This window comes from Neoarius graeffei, chromosome 24 (genome assembly GCF_027579695.1).
Source record: "Neoarius graeffei isolate fNeoGra1 chromosome 24, fNeoGra1.pri, whole genome shotgun sequence".
NCBI lineage: Eukaryota > Metazoa > Chordata > Actinopteri > Siluriformes > Ariidae > Neoarius > Neoarius graeffei.
Window position 1 is genome coordinate 18,951,270 of NC_083592.1, and position 24,246 is coordinate 18,975,515.

A 24,246-nucleotide genomic window follows, 5' to 3' on the forward strand; every position below is an offset into this window, starting at 1 on the left:
GAGAAAACACAGGTTGTTACGTATGCACATTGTCACCTGAATAAGTAGGAACAGTATACATATTGCACTGAGTACAAGCAGGGATCTAGTACACAAGCAGGTAAGGGATCTAGTACACAAGTTGAGGCTTTTGATGCGGAGATTAATGAAAGTAATTCAATTCAAGTGGAGTAAAACATTCTAATTGCTGATCTGATAGTTATATTGTTAACTACAGGGTCACTTACATTGTCACTTAAATTAGTAGTTTGAATTTTTTGTCGGACATTTTCAATTTTGTCATTGAAAAAATTCATGAAGTCATTGCTACTACATACTACAGGTGTGCATGTGTCTATAGTGGACTTATTCCTGGTTAATTTTGCTACAGTATTAAATAGGAATCTATGATTATTTTTATCATCTTCTATTAGGGAAGAGAGATATGTTGATCTAGCAGCACTAAGAGCTTTTCTATACTTCAGGAAGCTCTCCTTCCAAGCTAATTTGAACGCTACCAATTTTGTTTGATGCCATTTACATTCCAATTTTCGAGTGGTCTGTTTTAAAGTGCGAGTGTCATCATTATACCAGGGTGCTAATTTTTTCCTCTCTGCTCATTTTCCTTTTAAGAGGAGCTGCATTATCTAAAGTATAGCAGAACGTTGACTCTAAGCACTCAGTTGCCTGACCAAGTTCTGCAGGGGCTGACAGTGACCCAATCAAAGTTGATAACTCTGGGAGATAATTTATAAAGCTCTGTGCAATAGTTGACGTGAATGTACAGTATGTTTAATACAGTAGCGTGGTGAGGTGCATATATTATTACTCAGACATATTTTGAATGAGATGAGATAATGATCTGAGATAATGATCTGAGATAACTTCAGGCTGTGGAAGTGTGACTGTATTTTCTACGTTTAACCTGAATGTTAGTATTAGATCGAGGGTGTGACCGCCGTTATGGGTTGGTCCTATGACATTCTGATTAACCCCTACTGAATCTGAAATGGACACAAATGCAGTTTTCATAGGGTCTTCTAGGTTATCAAAATGAATATTAAAATCTTCAACAACTAAATCTTTGTCTAAGGAAATAACCAGGTCTGAGAGAAAATCTGCAAATTCAGAAAGAAACTCAGAATATGGCCCCAGGGGCCTGTAAATAATAAGTAACGGAATTAACTGGGTAGACTTATTTTTCGAGGCTACATACATTATATTAATATGAAGAACTTCAAATTTATTAAACTTATAACCAGGTTTGTGTGTTAGACCTAGATAATCATTATAAATAACCACGACGCCTCCTCTGCCAGTTAGACGAGGCTGGTGTATATAACTGTATCCAGGAGGACTAGCTTCATTTAATGCTATATATTCATTTGGATTAATCCATGTTTCAGTTAAACAAAGTACATTAAACTCCTGATCAGTAATAAGTTCATTAATCATTAGCGCTTTAGATGTAAAAGATCTAATATTTAATAGCCCCACCTTTAGGTCAAAGGTGCTGGCAGCGGCTGTACTAACTTTTATGACCCAACCCTGATCTATACTTCTCTACACCTTTGCCTCTGACCTGTTTGGAGTGCTGACCTGGTTGTCGTGTTGCTTGCTTAGTCGTGTTGCAGAGTCAGGGTCCTTCCAGAACAGGTTGATTGACAGAGATATCATGTCATCATGTGACACTTTGCACACAGGTGGATCTTAATCAACTGATTATGTGACTTATGAAGTGAATTGGTTGGACCAGCTCTTATTTAGGGGTTTCATCCGAAAGGGGGTGAACACTTATGCACACTCCAGATTTCTGTTTTTTTCATCTGAATTATTGTTTGTTTCCCCCACAGTCCAAAGACATGCAAGTTAGGTTAACTGGTGACACTAAATTGACCGTAGGTGTGAATGTGAGTGTGAATGGTTGTCTATGTGTCAGCCCTGTGATGACCTGGCAACTTGTCCAGGGTGTACCCCGCCTTTCGCCCATAGTCAGCTGGGATAGGCTCCAGCTTACCTGCGACCCTGTAGAACAGGATAAAGCAGCTAGAGATAATGAGATGAGAAATTCCACTTGCCCAGGGCTTTTTATTTTGGAGAGGACAGAATGCAGTTGGGTGGGGGTTTTGTTTGTTTATTTGTTTTAAGTGGTGACGAAGAATAATTATGATAAATCCACAAAACCATAACACCAATAAATGCAGACACATTCAGAAAGAAAGAAGTTCTTGTAGCAGAGGAATGAATAATTTAGGCTATGTTAAGCTGTGGAGAGTTTTGAATGAGTATAATAATGCTGGAGCTTTGTTTCTGTTCTCAAAGGAACAGTCCTGTGCAGAATGTCACCGTGGAACCAGAGTGTAGAAAGGAACCTACAGTTCAAGAGAGTTCTACACAAACACACTGAATTTTACAACAAGCTGCATGCATGTGAAATGGAAATAAATCAACTCAGGCAGGAAAAACTCATCTCATCTCATCTCATTATCTCTAGCTGCTTTATCCTTCTACAGGGTCGCAGGCAAGCTGGAGCCTATCCCAGCTGACTACGGGCGAAAGGCGGGGTACACCCTGGACAAGTCGCCAGGTCATCACAGGGCTGACACATAGACACAGACAACCATTCACACTCACATTCACACCTACGGTCAATTTAGAGTCACCAGTTAACCTAACCTGCATGTCTTTGGACTGTGGGGGAAACCGGAGCACCCGGAGGAAACCCACGCGGACACGGGGAGAACATGCAAACTCCACACAGAAAGGCCCTCGCCGGCCCCGGGGCTCGAACCCAGGACCTTCTTGCTGTGAGGCGACAGCGCTAACCACTACACCACCGTGCCGCCCGCAGGAAAAACTATTTTGGATAAAATTGTTATTGTCCATTAGACACTGATCAACCTGCGTGACTCAGTTGTGCCTTTGAATCGAGAATTAATGAAAAGGGAACTGAACATTGCCTGTTTATTGAAATTATTATAACAAGAATGATTATAGTTACTGTATAACTTTTGCTACAACTGAAATGTGCTGATTCTGTTAGTGTTCGTAATTATTGTGCCATCCACTATTGGATAAAATTAAAATAAAATCTTAGAATATTGTTTGAAAGTCTAGAGCAAGATATTTTGTTATTTTACAAATAATAACACTTCAGATATTGTTTTAACAATAATAAGCATCACTGCATAAATGAGAGAGTGCAGATAGCTTGTAACTACATGTCCTTAGGGTTGATGAGACATGGAGGGGCAGTAATATCATCTAGCCCACAGTTTCGGTCAGAGCCCTTTGAGAGTAAATGCTTTGGCTTTCACAACATTCTGTTCCCAAAAGCTGATGTTGGGAAAAAGTCTTTACACAAAGAAGGTTTTCTTGCTTCTGTAGTTTTTTTTTTTAAACTGTTCTTCCGTGTCGGGACTTTTCGGGGAAAAATAATGTATATTCCAACATGTAGCTAATGCTAACGCTAGGCCACAAATCTGCACCGTCACTCCAGTTGTATCGAGGTATTTTGTATGGATCATAACGGCTCATAAACTCTAATTTCCGTGTGTATCTATCCTTCGCTTCTTTCTGATTAAGACTGCCCAAGTAATCCGGTAGTAGAGCTTTTTTTTTAGCTGTAGTTTTCTTTGGACAACAGCAACAGATGCCAGACATCTCCGCTTGGCTTCAGCATGTGAACAGCCAATCAGCGGGTTCCGTATGTGTTTACAATTTTTGTGTCACGATTTACAACCAATGGGAGACACCCTTTGTTGGCTGTCCACCAATTACAGGCTCCCGTGCCACAATGGCAGTGTGTTGATAAATATTTAGAAAGTAAAAATATCATTATGAAATATATGAAACCATCAAAAACAATCTGACACCCAACTTTTGAACATTATTAAAAATGTATTCTCGACAAACGTTTCGGCCTTCAGCCTTCTTCAGTGTCAAAAAAACAACATGTTGCTATGGGCGTGATCTTATATATACAAATTTGTGAATTCTATACACTTCAAAATAAAAGACAAAGAAAAAATAAACTATTAATTACACAATTTAATAATTCAATATTATTACAATTTATTAAAAATAATGTGATTTTTAGATTTATATTCTTTTCGCTTATTTAACCCATAAGGGGCTAAAGTAAACAATTGCGACATCAGTACGCTTCCCTATTTAGAAGCACGTTGTCTAAACTATCTTGAGCAGCGTTAACTATTGTTTCTATACAAATGAATTCAAAATCATTCAAATTATGGGGAGACTGATTAAAATGTTTGGCTACTTCACTTTTTTTTTTTGTTTTTCATACTAGATTCATGGTTATGAAAACGTACTTTAAACTCTGTAGTGCAAGAGCCAACATATTGGAGATTACATTTATGGCAAGTTGCTAAATATACTGTATTGCGGGAAGTACAAGAAAGATGTTGGCGAATTTTGTATTTCCTTCCGGTTACGGAGCTGACAAAAAAATTTGACTCTGCGATAAAGTTATTACATAAATCGCATTTTTTGCTACACCTAAAGCAACCTTGTTCACGCCCTTGATTATTGACTTCTGTGTCACCACGCTTGAGTTTAGAAGGCGCCAGAATATCCTTAAGATTTTTCAGCCTTCTAAAAGCCGAAATAATACTACCCTCTGAAAATACTTCTTGCATTAAAGTAGAGGAATGCAAAAAGCTGAGATTGTTCCGCAAAATCTTACCGATATCCGGAAGGTTAGGGTTAAAATCAACAACCAAGGGCGTAACCTTACGCTCAGGCTTAATTGCCCTAGGCTTAAGTAACTCACTCCTAGGGAGAGAAGCTACTTGATCAAATTTACCAGAGACCAGGTTAGAGTCATAGCCTTGATCTACTAAATACTTCTTGTATTCCGAATTTCTGTAGTTAAGAAAGCCCTGATTAGAACAGTTACGTTTGAGACGCAACACTATAGGGGATGGCGCGCTTGCAATGCTCAGGGTGACAACTAGTGGGGGGAAGATAGAGGTGACTGTCAGTAGGTTTCGAATAGACATCTGTCTGAACGAAACCATCAACTAGGTGCAGGGTCAGGTCTAATACGTTGAGCTTTTGCTCAGAAAAAAAAAAATTCAAATTTGATGGTAGGGTACAACCCGTTAATGTAATCCGTAAATTCATGTAATTTATCCTGACCGTGTACCCAGATGTCGACTATGTCATCTCTATAGCGCAGCCAAAGCAAGGGTTTGATCACATAACCATTTTTAGCTAAGTTATCGATCTCACCCATAGCTATATCCGCATAGCTGCAGGCGTTCTTGGGGCCCATAGCAGTACCCATGCATTGCAAAAAATTAAACTGACCAAATTGTGAGTTATTGTTTAAAAGGCAAATTTCTACTGCTTCCAAAAGGCATTCCGTAGAGGGCTGCAGGACTGTTCTAGAATCAAGGGCTTTCCTAACCGCAGTTAAACCTAATGTATTGTCTATATTGGGGAACATAGAAATTACATCCCATGATTAGGGTTGCAAAATTCCAGGAATTTTCAAAGTTGGAAACTTTCCATGGGAATTAACGGGAATTTATGGGAATTAACAGGAATTATTGGGAATAAACTGGGAATTATCAAAAGTTGAAGGTTGGGAACATAAATATAGTTGGTAGAAAAAAATATTGTAGCATAATCTTGGCTAAAACTATCAGATTTGATGTGAGTACAGTTGAGTATAATTTGCTATTCCTCAATCACAGGGACATAGCACACTACTTCCTGTAGAGCTATTGAGGCCACACCCCCTACATGCATTGTGCATTCCTCCATCACATGCACAATGATTTCTAGAATTCTGAACTACTAAAGCAACTTTTTTGAGCCCACAACACAGATACAGACTATTGAACCATTTGAGCCAAAGGACTACATACAGTCAAGTATGTTTTGAGGTAGATATGAGGTAGATGATATTTGATCTACGGTGTTAAAGTTTAACTAGCAAAATCAAACTCTATTGCTAGCTTACTGGTAAACCAGATGTGCTAAATGTAAGCTAGCTAGCACCATTTAATTAAAGAAGTTAGCTTATCATGGTGCTAGCTACCGCAAAATGTGATGCTGTTTCTTCTGCCTCCTGCTAGACGGTTTTATGTAACTACACAAGATTTCATCAATTTTAAATGTTTTGAAGACCTTTCCATTAGTTCAGCTTGCTATCTACATATTTGCATTTTTTTGTCATCTTATTTAACAGAAAAATGCCACATACGCCATCCAGTGTGTGGAAGCAAAATTACCAAAATTCCCTAACTAAAGTTTCCATGGAAAGTTTCTGGAAATTTACCGGAAATATACCAGAAATTTTCCGCGCCTTTGCAACCCTACCCATGATACTAGTAGGGTATCTGAGGGAAAAGGACCCGCCTTATTGATATTTTCAATTTTGTTAAGCAAATCAGTAGTATCCTTAACAAATGATGGTAGTCCTTGAGCAAGAGGCTTCAAATGGAACTCGGTAAAGGCAGATAGTCTCTCTACAGCCGTGCCACAGCACGAAGTAATAAAACGTAGTGGGTTATCCGGTTTATGGGTTTTAACATTACCGAAGGCCACACCTGGTTTGGCCTTGATGTCTATAACCCACTGGGCTATATCAAGACTAATCTGGCCTTCACCGTGCCATTTCTCCCCCCATTCTTTAACCTTCCTTAAATGTAGATCTGTAGAATCGAAATTAAGCTCCTTATAATGAAGGGGATTCTGTAATTGTCCCAGCATCTTACTAGAATATTCAGACTTATTAAGCATTATGAACCTAGAACCTTTATCTTGTATCCGAATAATTCTATGGTTATCCAATTTGAGTTCCTTTAGTGCTAATCGCTCTCCCTTAGATAGATTGTCCTTAGGTTTTCTAAAGTTCTTAGGATTAAATATACCTTCCTTGACTTTAGCGAGGAAGAGTTCCAGCTCAGGATGACTGGAGGTAGGTGGATTCCACGTGCTCTTCTTAGGAACTGGGAACTCTTTAGTGTGAACATCCTCAGGGTCTGCACTTTCCTTTTCTTTATTGTGAAAGAACACTTTCAACCTCATCCTCCTTTCAAAGTTGTCCCAGTCCTCCTGGACCTTGAGCCAGTTGACATCCTTCGGAGTAGGGCAGAATGCTGGACCCTTTCGTAACAACTTCGCTTGTTCTTCCGTCAGTGGCTTCTCACTCAAGTTAATTGCTTCCAGATCCAATTTGTCTTCCGACCCCGACTCAAGAGTAGTGCTCCTGTCCTGTGCTGAGTCTGCCTGATAGAACCTCCCTACTCGCTTCTTCGATCTACGCCTTTTCCTCGGTCTCAGTCTGAAACGTCGAGCCTTTCTCTTCGTTCCACAGCCAGTTCCATGTAACCTTCCACCCTTGTCCAAAACTGTAGTTGTATGTTTAAATGAAATAGTTTTAGCCAATTTGGTTTTCTCCTTATTCCTCAGATCGTCCTGTAACTTCCGAATCTTGATACGAATCCCATGCCAAATACTGAGTGCTGTGTTGTAGTCGATGCTCTGAAAAGCTTCTTTTCGCATCTCTTGCAGTAGGCTCTGTAATCTTGAAACTTCTATCTTGACCACGCCCCAAACCTCACAGAGAATAATGCTGGATGACTGAAAAGTCTGCTGTTCACAAAATTGCTTTAAGCGCTCATCGTGGCAAACCAAATTAAGGTTGCATTAAAAGTCCTGAAGGAACAATGTTCCTAGAAATACAATCTTGCAAGAACCGTAAATGGTGTTGAGTATTTAGTAGATCAAGGCTATGACCCTAACCTGGTCTCTAGTAAATTTGATCAAGTAGCTTCTCTCCCTAGGAGTGAGTTCCTTAAGCCTAGAGCAATTAAGCCTGAGCGTAAGGTTACGCCCTTGGTTGTTGACTTTAACCCTAACCTTCCGGATATCGGTAAGATTTTGCGGAACAATCTCAGCTTTTTGCATTCCTCTACTTTAATGCAAGAAGTATTTCCGGAGGGTAGTATTATTTCGGCTTTTAGAAGGCCGAAAAATCTTAAGGGTATTCTGGCGCCTTCTAAATTCAAGCGTGGTGACACAGAAGTCAATAATCAAAGGCGTGAACAAGGTTGCTTTAGGTGTAGCAAAAAATGCAATTTATGTAATAACTTTTTTGCAGAGTCAAATTTTTTTGTCAGCTCCGTAACCGGAAGGAAATACAAAATTCGCCAACATCTTTCTTGTACTTCCTGCAATACAGTATATTTAGCAACTTGCCGTAAATGTAATCTCCAATATGTTGGCTCTTGTACTACAGAGTTTAAAGTACGTTTTCGTAACCATAAATCTAGTATGAAAAACAACAAAAAAACGTGAAGTAGCCAAACATTTTAATCAGTCTCCCCATAATTTGAATGATTTTGAATTCATTTGTATAGAAACAATAGTTAACGCTGCTCAAGATAGTTTAGACAACGTGCTTCTAAATAGGGAAGCGTACTGATGTCGCAATTGTTTACTTTAGCCCCTTATGGGTTAAATAAGCAAAAAGAATATAAATCTAAAAATTGCATTCTTTTTAATAAATTGTAATAATATTGAATTATTAAATTGTGTAATTAATAGTTTATTTTTTCTTTGTCTTTTATTTTGAAGTGTATAGAATTCACAAATTTGTATAAATAAGATCACGCCCATAGCAGCATGTTGTTTTTTTGACACTGAAGAAGGCTGAAGGCCGAAACGTTTGTCGAGAATAAATTTTTAATAATGTTCAAAAGTTGGGTGTCAGAGTGAAATTTTTCTTTTCTACATTATATATATATATATATATACACACACACACACACACACACAGGTGAGAGGTAAGGAACATTATTCAGTGATATTGTTTATTATTAACTCCAGTCGTGATATACAAGTTCCAATTTTGACACCTGCCCGCTTCAACCGTGCTGCTGGAACACGATGTCCTTGACCCTCATCACCCTTAGCCAATTGGTATAATTACGTCATTACGTGGACCCCTTTGAGCTGAGCTTTTCCAGTACACTCGAACACAAGCATACTTTGAAAAATGATAACCAAAAACAAGGAAATTTGAATGATTTCCTCAAAATATTTGTTGTGCTTTTATATATTGTCGTGTTGATGAATAAAACTTTTTAATGCATTTCCTGTGAAACGAGACGAGCTACTTTAGACTGGTTCCCTGCTCTCTTAGTGCCTGTGTTGCTTAGGTTGCCAGCACTTACTTATGTTGTCCAATTGGACGATTAACATTCAAGTTTTACTTGTCCTTGCACAGACTTTAGTCGTCTCGGACAATCGGACATGAGGTTCTTCGAGCATTGTGTGTATATATATACACAAGTGCATCTCAAAAAATTAGAAGATTGTGAGAAAGTTCAATATTTTCCATCAGTTATTTAAGAAAGTGAAAATGTTATATATTATAGACTCATTACACATAGAAAAATGCCTGAAACATTTTAGTTTATTTTAATTTTAATCAGTATGGCATACAGTACAAAAACATAAAAAAACCCATCTCAAAATATTAGAATATTTCATTTCGAGTTTGAGTAAAACAGGATGAACACAGTGTATCTCTCGGTCTAGTTCAGTACACACAACCACAATCATGGGGAAGACTGCTGACTTGACTGCTGTCCAGAAGATGATCACTGATGCCCTCCACAAGGAGGGTAAGCCACAAAAGGTCATTGCTGAAGAGGGTGGCTGGAAAAGGTGCGCAAGCAACAGGGATGTCCGCAGTCTTGAGAGGATTGTCAAGAAAAGTTGATTCAAGAACTTGGGAGAGCTTCACAAGGAGTGGACTGAGGCTGGTGTCAGTGTATCAAGACCCATCACGAACAGACATCTTCAAGAAAGGGGATACAACTTTTGCATTCCTAATATCAAGCTACTCCTGAGCCAGAGACAATGTCAGAAGTGTCTTATCTGGGTTAAGGAGAGAAAGAAATGGACTGTTGCTCAGTGGTCCAAAGTCCTCTTTTCAAATGAAAGTACATTTTGCATTTAATTTGGAAATCACAGTTCTAGAGTCTGGAGGAAGAGTGGAGAGGCACAGAATCCAAGGTGTTTGAAGCCCAGTGTGAAGTTTTCACAGTCTGTGATGATTTGGGGTGCCATGTCATCTGCTGGTGTTGGTCCACTGTATTTTATCAAGTACAAAGTCAACACAGCCATCTACCAGGAGATTTTAGAGCACTTCATGCTTCCATCTGCTGACAAGCTTTTTGGAGATGCTGATTTCCTTTTCCAGCAGGACTTAGCACCTACCCACAGTGCCAAAACTACTACCAAATGGTTTGCTGACCATGATATTACGGTGTTTGATTGGCCAGCCAATTTGCCTGACCTGAACCCCATAGAGAATCTATGGGGTATTGTCAAGAGGAAGATGAGAAACACCCGACCCAAAAATACAGATATGCTGAAGGCCATTATCAAAGCAACCTGGGCTTCAATAACACCTCAGTAGTGCCACAGACTGATCTCCTCTATGCCACACTGCATTGATACAGTAATTCATGGTAAAGGAGCCCCAACCAAGTATTGAGTGTATTGAATATACTTTTCAGAAGTTGGACATTTCTGGATTGTAAATCCTTTTTTTGATTGATCTTAGGGAGTATTCTAATAATTTGAGATACTGGATTTCTGATTTTCATGAGCTATAAGCCATAATCATCAAAATTAAAACAAAAAAGGCTTTAAATATTTCACTTTACATGTAATGAATATAGAATATATGAAAGTTTACCTTTTTGAATTAAATTATGAAAAAAAGGAACTTTTTCATGGTATTCTAATTTTTTGAGATGCACTAGTACATGTGCACACACATACAGTGGTGCTTGAAAGTTTGTGAACCCTTGAGAATTTTCTGTATTTCTGCATAATTATGACCTAAAACAACATCAGATTTTCACACAAGTCCTAAAAGTAGATAAAGAGAAGCCAGCTAAACAAATGAGACAAAAATATGATACTTGGTCATTTATTTATTGAGGGAAATGATCCAATATTACATATCTATGAGTGGCATCATCAGAGGTATGTGAACCTCTAGGATTAGCAGTTAATTTGAAGGTGAAATTAGTCAGGTGTTTTCAATCAATGGGATGACAATCAGGTGTGAGTGGGCACCCTGTTTTATTTAAAGAACAGGGATCTATCAAAGTCTGATCTTCACAACACATGTTTGTGGAAGTGCATCATGGCACGAACAAAGGAGATTTCTGAGGAGCTCAGAAAAAGTGTTGTTGATGCTTATCAGACTGGAAAAGGTTACAGAACCACCTCTAAAGGGTTTGGACTCCACCAATCCACAGTCAGACAGATTGTGTACAAATGGAGGAAATTCAAGACCATTGTTACCCTCCCCAGGAGTGATCGACCAACAAAGATCACTCCAAGAGCAAGGCGTATAATAGTCAGCAAGGTCACAAAGGACCCCAGGGTAACTTCTCAGCAACTGAAGGGCTCTCTCACATTGGCTAATGTTAATGTTCATGAGTCCACCATCGGGAGAACACTGAACAACAATGGTGTGCATGCCACAGTTGCAAGGAGAAAGCCAGTGCTCTCCAAAAAGAACATTGCTGCTCATCTGCAGTTTGCTAAAGATCACGTGGACAAGCCAGAAAGCTATTGGAAAAATGTTTTGTGGACGGATGAGACCAAAATAGAACTTTTTGGTTTAAATGAGAAGCATTATGTTTGAAGAAAGGAAAACACTGCATTCCAGCATAAGAACCTTATTCCATCTGTGAAACATGGTGGTGGTAGTATCATGGTTTGGGCCTGTTTTTCTGCATCTGGGCCAGGAGGGCTTGCCATCATTGATGGAACAATGAATTCTGAATTATACCGGCAAATTCTAAAGGAAAATGTCAGGATGTTTGTTCATGAAGTGAATCTCAAGAGATGGTGGGTCATGCAGCAAGACAACGACCCTAAGCACACAAGTCGTTCTACCAAAGAATGGTTAAAGAAGAATAAAGTTAATGTTTTGGAATGGCCATGTCAAAGTCCTGACATTAATCCAATCAAAATGTTGTGGAAGGACCTGAAGCGAGCAGTTCATGTGAGGAAACCCACCAACATCCCAGAGTTGAAGTTGTTCTGTATGGAAGAATGTGTTAAAATTCCTGCAGGCTAGTGCGCAGGAATGATCCACAGTTACCGGAAAAGTTGAGTTGCAGTTACTGCTGCACAAGGGGGTCACACCAGATACTGAAAGTAAAGGTTCACATACTTTTGCCACTCACAGATATGTAATATTGGATCATTTTCCTCCATAAATAAATGACCAAGTACAATATTTTTGTCTCATTTGTTTAAGTGGGTTGTCTTTATCTACTTTTAGGACTTGGGTGAAAATCTGATGTTGTTTTAGGTCATATTTATGCAGAAATATCGAAAATTCTAAATGGTTCACAAACTTTCAAGCACCACCGTAGGTGTGTATATATATATATATATATATATATATGTGTGTGTGTGTGTGTGTGTGTGTGTGTGTGTGTGTACATGTATATATGTATACATTATATTCATTTATACACACACACTCACTCACTGCTACTAGCACGTTATCATGCATAAATACAAAATCCAGTATCATTGTTATGCAGATGACATGCAAATCAATATCCCACTCAAAACCAGTGAACAAGGCAATCTTGAACAACATCTATATTATCTGGCAGAAATAAAAGGCTGGATGTCCCAAAACCACCTCCAGCTCAATGAAACTAAATCAGAAATAATTATTCTTGGTCCACCAAATCTATAATTTTTCATAACCATCTTTCATAACCATTTTTTTCATAAATTTTGTATCAAATGAGGGTGTGAGATCATTTTTTGGCTTAACACAGAGTACAAAAATTGCAGTAATCTAACCTAGATGAAAAAGCATGGATGGTCTTCTCGAGATCAGGTCGAGAGCAAAAAGACCTGATTTCTGAGATGTTGCATAATTGATAAAAACATGATTGCACAACTGTAGTAATCTGTTTTTCAAATGAATGCTGTCAAAAATTACACCCAGGTCTCTGGCAGCAGGTTTGGTGTCTGGAAACACCAAACCTGCTGCCAGAGACCTGGGTGTAATTTTTGACAGCATTCATTTGAAAAACAGATTACTACAGTTGTGCAATCATGTTTTTATCAATTATGCAACATCTCAGAAATCAGGTCTTTTTGCTCTCGACCTGATCTCGAGAAGACCATCCATGCTTTTTCATCTAGGTTAGTTTACTGCAATTTTTGTACTCTGTGTTAAGCCAAAAAATGATCTCACACCCTCATTTGATACAAAATGCAGCTGCTAGACTTTTAACAAACACTAGAAGATGAGATCACATCAGCCCTGTTTTAGTCTCTCTTCACCGGTTACCAGTCAGTTTTAGAATTTATTTTAAGGTTTTACTTATCACTTTTAAAACACAAGATTATTGGGCAGGGCTCTGCTGGAGACAAGTCCTGTCTCAAGACTAAAGGTGACCCAGTTTTTTGGGGGTCAGCTATGGAACGTTCTGCCTGAGAATCTGAGGCTTGCAGGAGCAGTGACGTCTTTTAAGTCACTTCTCAAACCATATTTTTTCAGGAAAGCATTTTAGTGATAACTCTGTTTTATTTCCAACATGTCTTACTTGTTTTATTATTACTGTTTTTGTTTTTTTTCCTATTTTATTTTTGTTGTATTTATTTTTAACATGTATTGCCTTTTTTATTATTACTGGTACTGTCTTGCTTGTCATTTTTTTAATTGTAATTGCCTGATTTTACTTGCCTCAGTCTGAAATGTTTTCATCTTTGTAAAGCACTTTGTAACTTTGTTTTTAGAAGTGCTGTACAAAGATTATTATTATTATTATTATTATTATTATTATTGTTTAGGGCTGTCAAACGATTAAAAAATTTAATCGCGATTAATCTCAGGATTTCATATAGTTAATCACGATTAATTGCATTTTTTCTTTAATCTATGTAAATGAATAAGGCTTTTAAAGTGAAATGTTACATAGACGCCGCATTGAGCTGGTGGCCCCATTGCTGGGATACGTCAGAGTGTCCGCCGTATTGGATGTGGCAAATCTTCCCTGTAAACCAATGCAAGTAAATGGACTGAACTTCATAAAGTTAAATAATATTTAACTCGATGCCTTTTATTCACCCATTAAGACACACACGTATATATTTGGGAAACAAACAGGCATCAAAACAACATATATACCTTTTAATGTGATGGTTATAAATAGTGTGCGGAATACCCTGTACACTGCAAACTAGCGACAGATGCGCGATAGATAGCTCAGGTAAGCTAATCAGTCAGCATACCGTAGCAAGCTACCAAAACCTGAGGCCAAAATAACCAACCTACAAGACTGAATATGATAAATGATGGAAATACTGGAAATAGTGAATGAAAATAAATGTACCGTTTTATTTATTGAGTCACCACACAGACCTACTCTCGTTGAATAAAGTGAGCTGAATGACCGCCAAACTGAGTTCGGCCAGGTTCTAACGTCATACCAAAACAAAATACATCACTGATTCCTTCACATTCAGAAAGGTTAAAAACGTTCATCATAGTGTGGCACTGTATTATCTAATTCGCACTGCTTATAACTATACACCTACCCGGTGGAGATGAGCTGGGAAGCTGAAGACTGAAGGAACAGTATTGAAAAGTATTTTTCCAGTCTCACCTGTGAAAGGTAATCCCATGTGATCTCATTTGGATGGTAAACCTGTTGGTACAGTTAAACGCAGCACATGAATGAGGCATCTTTATTCTCGGCTACTGTCTAGACTTTGCCCCATCCAATATGGCGGCGAGGATGACGTATGATTCTACGCAGAAGGCGGCGTCTATGTTAACTGAGGTTTTTCCCACGTGACCAAGTCATGTGATGCATCGTTAGGCTGCCATTTTGGACGTCACGGCTCGAATCAGTTTGAATGCGAGGAAGGCGACAAACGAAAAACATAAAAGAAAAAGGAGCGAGATGCAGAAAACACCTTCACTATCCAGCGACGTAGGGCATTTACAGGGCGAGCAGAGGGAGAGGTATTTGCAAAAATTGAGGTTAGCAGGCTTAGAGAACGACGTTTACCTGCTTCCACCAGGATTGTTCACTGACGTACGGAAGTACACGAAGCCCTCGTCTTTACCTGACTTCGGCCCACATGATCTGTATACCTATGTCATTAAAAACCCATCGCCATACACAGGTATTGATCTGAAAGCGTATAAGAGTTTGGATGCCTACAAATATTTTGTGTCAGGCTGGGTAACATGCCTACATCAGTGGGTCATCCCTGGAGCCGGTGGTCGCCATCTTATTACAGCTAAGGTTTGTTCACATTTTCATTTACTTTCGGTCCTCAGGATAAACAAAATGTCATTAAATGTCATTGAAATAACTTCTTAGTCTGTTGAGACATGGCCCGTTATAAATTTGCTGTTACCAGGCAATGACCAAGAACTGTATTATTAGGGTCGGTGTCTGTGTTGTAGCAGTGTACTAGCAGCTAGCTGTTAGCACTAGCTAATGTCAACAACATAGCTAGTATGTTACTGTAGCAATGTTTACGTTCAGTCATTTGGATGACTGTTAAAACCTTTCAGTCTCAAGTTTTTCCTTTACTGTATTTACTAGTTTACTGTAATTATGATCCGGCAGCTATTTACACCGGATCCAGTGTAAATAGCTGCCGGAGCGTGCTCCGGCTTGCTCTCCCTCAAATTAAGCAGCGCGCTCCGGCTTGCTCCCCCTCAAATTAAGCAGCGCACTCCGGGAGCAAGCCAGAGCGCGCTGCTTAATTTGAGGGGGAGCAAGCCGGAGCGCGCTCCGGAACCTCGGCTGGAGCACTCCGGGAGCAAGCCGGAGCGGGCTGCTTAATTTGAGGGGGAGCAAGCCGGAGCGCGCTCCGGAACCTCGGCTGGAGCACTCCGGGAGCAAGCCGGAGCGCGCTGCTTAATTTGAGGGGGAGCAAGCCGGAGCGCGCTCCGGAACCTCGGCCGGAGCACTCCGGGAGCAAGCCGGAGCGCGCGGCTTAATTTGAGGGGGAGCAAGCCGGAGCGCGCTCCGGCAGCTATTTACACTGGATCCGGTGTAAATAGCTGCCGGATCATAATTACAGTAAACTAGTAAATACAGTAAAGGAAAAACTTGAGACTGAAAGGTTTTAACAGTCATCCAAATGACTGAACGTAAACATTGCTACAGTAACATACTAGCTACTATGCTGTTGACATTAGCTAGCTTGGCCTTCAAAATGGCGGACACCGGGGCATCACGTGACCCTGTGACGTCAGGTGAAATACCTCAATATGTCTATGCCTTTCTCCATCACTCACACTTACTCTTATTGAAGCAGCGCACAACAAGCCTCAACAAGAACTACGGGTGACTCGCAGGGCCAAATTAGAATTTGCGTTAACGGCACTATTTTTTTTAATCGCGATAAATTGAGATCGCGTTAACGCGTTATTATCGCGTTAACTTTGACAGCCCTATTATTGTTATTATTACTTTTGAGCCTGTGAAAATGGAGGCATTGTTTAAAAAATGGCTGTTATTCCTAAACTGTTAATGCATTTTTTTTTCATTGAATTAAAGCTGAAAGTCTACACTTCAGTCACAATCTTGATGGCTTCATTTCAAATCCATTTTGGTGGTGTACAGAGGCAAAATAACGAAAAGCACGTCACTGTCCAAATACTTTTGGACCTCACTATGCATACTGTTGTTGGTCATTTCAATATTGCTCATATCCAAAACTTTTTTACTTTCCAGACTTAAAGGACTGGAGCAGGTAACTAAAGCTACAATGCTTGGCCATTTGTTGCCAGTTCTCTTAACCTCTCTGATGCACCCCAACCTGCAAACTCTGTCACTTGCTGATGCTCTCATGCCACAACTTGTTCAGCTCGTCCTCTACACCAGTCAGGTTAGTATGTGTGTGTGCACTTGTGTTTTGTGGCAGTATATGAAGAAGAATTTAGAAGTGTGCATTGTCAGATCAGTGAAGCACCTCCTTTGTTTTGCCTTAAATTAAGTTTTAGATATTTATCTTGATTTCTGTTTGTTTAATTAGACTGCATTGCTTCTGAAGACCCAGTCCCCACTATTTGTTGAAGGCTCTCCACTGAGGGGTGGCCCATTAAGCCACAGTACTAAGATGGCCTGTAATGATAAGTACGTGTATACAATATCCTTTTATTTTATTACATCTTTTTCCTTAATTTTTACAATTTTTTAATCCGTGAAATAAATCTACATCATAGTCATAGTCAGTGTTTAAATACTGATAAATAGTTTTGTTTAAAAAATTAACTGGAAGACAGTGAAAAGTACTTAGACCTATCTTGCAGTTTCCAGATTCTTGATGAAAGGGAAGAGCCAGGCTTTCTGACTGGACTTAAGATCCCTGCCCCATGGGCTGCTGGGAAAACAGTGGAAACTATCCATCCAGTTCGTGACAACTACAAATTTAAAGAGACTGTACATATCCCTGGTGCCCGTTGTCTTTATCTACGCTTTGACCCTCGTTGCTCTTCACAGTACGACTATGATAAGGTGTCTATATTTCAACATAAACTTTGTTTTACTCCAGTTACCATTCATGATAACGTATCATACTTTCATTGGCTGTAATTTGCCAAACTACAGTATGTCAATTTACTGATTATAATGTAATATGTAAAGGCTGAATGCATGAGGTTGTGTTGTGCAAAATTCCAACATCTGCATGTTTCCCAGTCATTTAAAACACAATTTTTTGTGAGTCTCAGTTCAAATGTTGCACTGTTTTTTTTTTTTTTAAGCTTGTTATCTACGCTGGTCCAAACACAAATAGTCGCAAAGTGATTGAGTATGGTGGCAACACCCTGGGTTACGGCAGCCGCAGTGTTCTGGGTACTGGTTGGCCAAAAGATCTTGTAAAGGTGAGAAAGATGAGCGCACACAGACTGGTATGCTGTATGGACTAAAAATGAAGAAACTCAAATGTTTAAATATTTCATTTGCTATTTCTCTGTTTCATGCTGAAATTATGAGACTGTTCATTGAATATAATTTATTCATAAACTTTCATAAAATATTAAAGCAGTAGAACTGCTTTAATATTTAAAAAAAGAAAAGAAATTTTCGCATCTGGAAAGGTTTGCACACTGTCCTAGTGTTTGTTTGTTTGTTGTTTTATAGAAATTAACTTGTGAGGCCTTGATTGACTTGTTAGAACATGTTACCTAGGTCAAGAATGGTGATTTAGGAAAGGTCAGCTGATAATGATTCTTAAGCAAAATAAATTCTCTGACTTCATATCATGGACTCCTCTTTGCAACTGACTGAGGGTCTGAAAATGAATCTAATTGATGCTTACAAATGGGAAGGCTATAAAATATACAAGGTGCAATCAAGAAGTTCTGAGACTGCTCCTGTTGCATGTGAATGGAGTTAAAGCTGTGCCAAAACTGGGTTATGCAACAGGACAGTGACACACCAGCAAATCGACGTCTGCATGGCTAAAGAAGAAAAAAATACTACTATAGGAATGGCCAAGTCAAAGTCCTGACCTCAGCACCATTGAGCTGCTGTGACAGGATCTTAAGAGAGCTGTGCATAAACAGCATGCCCACAAACAATGACCTGAATCAATGTTATAAAGAAGAGTGGACCAAAATTTCTCCAAAGTGACATGAGAGACAGATAAACTCTTTCAGAAAAAAAAATATATATAACTGTGATTACATATTGAAATCTCTTGTGTTCTTTGTTGTGACCTGAAGTAGTTTTTACAAGTGCATTTGACCTTGATATCTCCTTAAGGATTTTTGCTGATGGTAAATGTTTTATGAGTTATTTGGTGATAAATAAAAGGGTGTGGTTGATGAGGTGATTGACAGTTTTGGACATGGCAGTCAAGCCTCCTGAATGTTCTTGCACTTTCCAACATGTACCTGAAAGGGATAGTTCGGGATTTTTGACATGAATCTGTATGGCATCCCCGTCAGTAGTGTCGTGCAAACACACTGACTTACCCCTGACAGCATCCTGTGAGTCCAGTTCTTGTCCAGTTTTGGTCCAGACGAAAGTAGTCCGGCAAGTTTGTTGGGGTCACGAAAGTAAAACGTTTTTCATCTCAAAACAGTATGTGTTCAAAAGAGTGATATATTTGCATCACAAAACCGTTGTCAAATAAAAAGTCAGACCTCAAAATCGCTTGGCACTATTTTCTCTCCCTTCTTATCACTGCGCGCTGCCGCCAGGTGACAGCCATGGCTGTTTCATTCATTGTTTACTAGTGATGGGAATTTCGGCTCTTTTGGCTCTTCTTACTATAAGGAGCCGGCTCTTTCGGAAGATTTTTTATAATTATTTCTCATGACTTGTACATTCACATCGAGTACACATATCAATGCAAATTAACACGAAGGGATTTACTAGACCAATTTATATCTGGAACTATTTTCAGCCACAGCACAGGCAAAGCACCGCTGCAGGCGCAAAGACACCGCGCAGCGCCTGAAAACGGGTGCGCAGCGCCTGAAAACCCGTTTTCAGGCGCTGCGCGGTGTCTTTGCGCCTTCCTTTTCCTACCTATTCCTTTAATTGCTGCAATTAACTAGTTAATTCTGATTCTATTTCTCCTCTCAGTTATAATCTGTCCTGCTTTTGAAAAGATCCTCTCTGGGGGGACAGATGCTGCCACTATACACATCCTCCGTGCCATCACGTGTGTAAGCCGTGGATAGAGTGCAGCATTGGTCTCCCACCAGCTTAGTGGGTCTGCGTTTCGCTGTCACCTGGCGGCAGCACGCAGTGATAAGAAGGGAGAGAAAATAGTGCCAAGCAATTTCGAGGTCTGACTTTTTATTTGACAACGGTTTTGTGATGCAAATATATCACTCTTTTGAACACATACTGTTTTGAGACTAAAAACGTTTTACTTTCTTGACCCCAACAAACTTGCCAGACTACTTTCGTCTGGACCAAAACTGGACAAGAACTGGACTCACAGGATGCTGTCAGGGGTAAGTCAGTGTGTTTGCACGACACTATTGATGGGGATGCCATACAGATTCATGTCAAAAATCCCGAACTATCCTTTGAAGCTGCTGATGGTTCTGTAGCAAAGCCATGTCTTGCTCTGCTGTAAACTGTTCTAAAAGACCCTCAGTGGGGAATTCTTTACATTTATTCTGGTATGCTGGTCATTTTGAAGTTTCAAGCTAGCTCATACTGATACCAGTAAACCAGTGTGAGTGAACAAGTGATTGCCTAAAACAAGGCAGCTAATACAAGCAAAATTTCATAATAATTGACTGTATAACCTTAGTGAACATTTTGTAGTACTTAGCTTCTTAAGGTAGGCCATTAATTTCTTTTTAAGTGACCACCCACAGAACGAGCAGAGACTAGAAGAGCATACTTCTCCATTCAGATGGATAACTTCCTGCAGATTCAAAACCACGTAATGGGAGTAAATGGTGTTGACCATTCATATATACATAAATATTGACTGTACAGATCAAAACACTTCCAGCTCACACTTTCGATTGTCTGAAATATCATTCACATGGGTGCAAGTTTTCCGGCATGTGCCAGAAGCTCCGTTTTTTCGGTTCTGAAAAAGTCATTTTTCCAAACTCAGCGTATTACCAGGTTACCGCGGTACAGTCTCTGCACGAGACAAATCTTTTCATCTCGTCTTTGCCACAAACCTCATTCAATTTATACGCCGCTCACCGACGAGCGGTCCTGACTAGCCCGTTGTTTCACGGTGTTATACATGTGTGATATCATGTTTCACTCACGTAGCACGTTGTTTGACCAAATCAACACAGCTATTCCCATGAGTTGCTGTTTCTTTTGGTGCAAGTTAGAATGGTGCTTTTGATTGGCTCACTGTTAACTGCTGTCCAATAAAACTTCAGCTTTTATAATAAGCCTTATTTCGCTTCCCTCCCTTGCGGCAGATCCAAGTGCTTTGCCTCTGGTTGCTGATCAAAATATGTCAAAATGAAGTTTTTATCGGAAGGCTCGAACACAAAAGAATTAGAAACGACGTCTAGAAATAAATGGAGATGGGAATGGTTAAGCGAGTGTGACAAAAAGGGTGACAAATGGGGATAGTCAGTAATGAACAGGCCCGGCGCCATGGGGGGGCGAAAGGGGGCGTCGCCCCCTCGTGGCTACAGCCCCGCCCCCTCAACGGAGACTGATGCCATGTACACACGTAGCCGGGTATTTTTAAAACCGAACATTTTCCCCCCCTCCGTTTATAAAAATGTTTTATCCACACCACCTCGTCTTCGAAAAAAATCCCTTCCACACATAACCGAACATCTGCGTTTTCAATCACATTCATAAGCATTCCAAACCTGTAGATGGCCCCAAATCCTACCCCCTAATCACATCGCCTGTGCTCTTGGAGCAGTAGTTGGGCTTCTAAAATTAAACATTTAAATAGCACCTGCACAATAATTAACGCTTTCAAGGCACTACTCCGATCCATTACTCTTTAGCTAGCTGCACACTACGCCGATTTTCAGCGTACCGAGCCAACTGAAGTCGCGAGTCAGGCGTAAAGACTAGTTTTCGATGGTACCGACTCATCTCACAGCCGATTCAAAAAACTAATCGGGAGCCAGACTGATCGGCGAGAGTCGCTAGCAATAGCCAATCATATCTTTCGCATATAACACGTGACATCATTAAACACAATTTCTAGCACGAGAAATACGTGTTGGTAGCACCTAATGCAGGTATATACTGTAATTCCATAGACTGAAGCTTTATCCATAGACACAGTGGGCTGGAAAGCCACTCTGCTCAAGTTGTGTGGCTGAATTCCAAATCGCTTTAACTCCCCTATATAAGTGCACTATTTAAGGTTGGGGGCGGCACGGTGGTGTAGTGGTTAGCGCTGTCGCCTCACAGCAAGAAGGTCCTGGGTTCGAGCCCCGGGGCCGGCGAGGGCCTTTCTGTGTGGAGTTTGCATGTTCTCCCCGTGTCCGCGTGGGTTTCCTCCGGGTGCTCCGGTTTCCCCCACAGTCCAAAAACATGCAGGTTAGGTTAACTGGTGACTCTAAATTGACCGTAGGTGTGAATGTGAGTGTGAATGGTTGTCTGTGTCTATGTGTCAGCCCTGTGATGACCTGGCGACTTGTCCAGGGTGTACCCCGCCTTTCGCCCGTAGTCAGCTGGGATAGGCTCCAGCTTGCCTGCGACCCTGTAGAACAGGATAAAGCGGCTAGAGATAATGAGATGAGATGAGATGAGATGAGATTTAAGGTTGGGAATAATAGCTCATGCAGCCTAGATAGTGCGCTACATATTCCATGTTGTGTCATTTGTAATTCAGCCTGTAGCATCTTCAAGTGTTGGATTTAACAGTAACTATATCCAATAGCCAATCACAAAGCTATTAAGTTGTCACATGTCGCTTCAATCGCGACTGCACTCGTCAACAGTCGGGAGTCGGCTCTGAAATGGGTCGGTTCGGTACCGCGTGGATCGCCGTGGTGGGCGGCTAGCTTAAGTCCATGCTTAATCTGGCTTCTGCAGTAAACAAAGGTCACACGTTTGACGTCAGGGCAGAGTTGTTGTCATTTTTTTGGCGCAGATTGTGACGTTCTAAAACGCAAAACTCCGGTTATCTCTGTCCACACGAAAAGGCATACACGGAGTTTTCAAAAATCTTCACTTTGCCCGGAGTTTTTTTAAATATTCGTTTTTGATGTGTTTTCATGTGGATGACAGGCCAAAACGTAGAAAAATATCTTCGATTTAGCAGATACCCGGCTACGTGTGGACGGGGTCTCAGATCACTTGTTTTCTTATGAAAATATAATGTATTATAGACGTATTAATAATTTGCATTTTCAAATACGAAATATTAAGTGGTTGAGCATTGCACAAAAATACATTTCACATAAATCACTACTAAAACTGGCACGGTAGAACAAATCTGATTGGTTGTTATGATTCTTACGTTGCAATCGTAGAATTCAACTGTATTAAGGTAGGATTATTTCAAAAAGCCTGAATTTAATATTAACCCTGTTTTAGACATATGTATCAATCCTAACTACTGGGGACTACTAGTTATTGTGGGTGAATGCAGGGGCGTAGCACCAAATTTGGGGCCCCAGGAACCACCAGTTCCGTGGACCCCCGCTGCAATTGCATTGATTCCTCAGAAAATATTGCACATGCACAGTTTTTTGTTTCATTTTCTTTATTCATAATATATATAATTAAAACCAGAGGCAGTACAACATTGAAGTGGGGACTCCTCAAAAAAGAACAAATGGCAGTCTGATTTCCACAATCATGAAAAGCTTTTTTACAGCACAATTAAAGATAAGAAATAATGATTAAACTGACTGATCTTTTTTCTTTGAGAACATGGAAAAACAGAAAACAGGCTTTCACAAGTTGTAGGAAAAATTGTAATTTATATTCCACTAAATGCCCACTGACGGGTCTTCTTGGTGGCAAAATCACAGATGAGGTGCTTAAAGTCCAGTTGTCTTGCTAATTCACTTTCAATGGAGAGAAGGGCAAGGCTGTTTAATCTCTCCTGGCTCATTGTTGACCTTAAATAATTTGAATAAATGTAATCATTTAGATTACATTTCATTTTATATCTTAGTGTCAGACACGTTTCTATGGCACCCCTGAGGAGGGCGCGCGGCATCGCACACCGGTGGAGAAGGTTTATAGTGTGCTTTTCCTTACATCTAGGCTAAGATAGGCTCACCTTCTCTCAAGTTGTTGACACCTGTTGCGGCTGGGGCATCATCATGTTCTGTGACATTTTCTGAAACTGAGTGGGATTCATTTTATAAATTAGCTTTCCTAATATTTGGACAACATTTTGAACCAACATCGACCCTATGTTAGGCTTTTGGGACACACACTGTATCTATAATAGTAATTATGAAAATACAACCCCGATTCCAAAAAAGTTGGGACATAGTACAAATTGTAAATAAAAACGGAATGCAATAATTTACAAATCTCAAAAACCGATATTGTATTCACAGTAGAACATAGACAACATATCAAATGTCGAAAGTGAGACATTTTGAAATTTCATGCCAAATATTGGCTCATTTGAAATTTCATGACAGCAACACATCTCAAAAAAGTTGGGACAGGGGCAATAAGAGGCTGGAAAAGTTAAAGGTACAAAAAAGGAACAGCTGGAGGACCAAATTGCAACTCATTAGGTCAACTGGCAATAGGTCAT

At 39.9% G+C, this 24,246-nt stretch overlaps 1 protein-coding gene across 11 annotated transcripts in view; it reads left to right on the forward strand.

The window, feature by feature from the left end:
• The window catches only part of LOC132872214 (probable E3 ubiquitin-protein ligase HECTD4), an 868,395-nt gene that overhangs the window by 370,187 nt on the left and 473,962 nt on the right, over positions 1 to 24,246 (forward strand). For all 11 annotated transcript variants that reach the window (XR_009651396.1, XR_009651397.1, XM_060906858.1 and 8 more), the window contains exons 19-22: positions 16,782 to 16,935; positions 17,083 to 17,183; positions 17,360 to 17,564; positions 17,813 to 17,932. Coding sequence is in view for 9 of the 11 variants with exons in the window: in XM_060906858.1 (XP_060762841.1) it covers positions 16,782 to 16,935; positions 17,083 to 17,183; positions 17,360 to 17,564; positions 17,813 to 17,932 (580 nt within the window). In the remaining 2 variants the exon portion in view is untranslated. The remainder of the gene's footprint in view (positions 1 to 16,781; positions 16,936 to 17,082; positions 17,184 to 17,359; positions 17,565 to 17,812; positions 17,933 to 24,246) is intronic.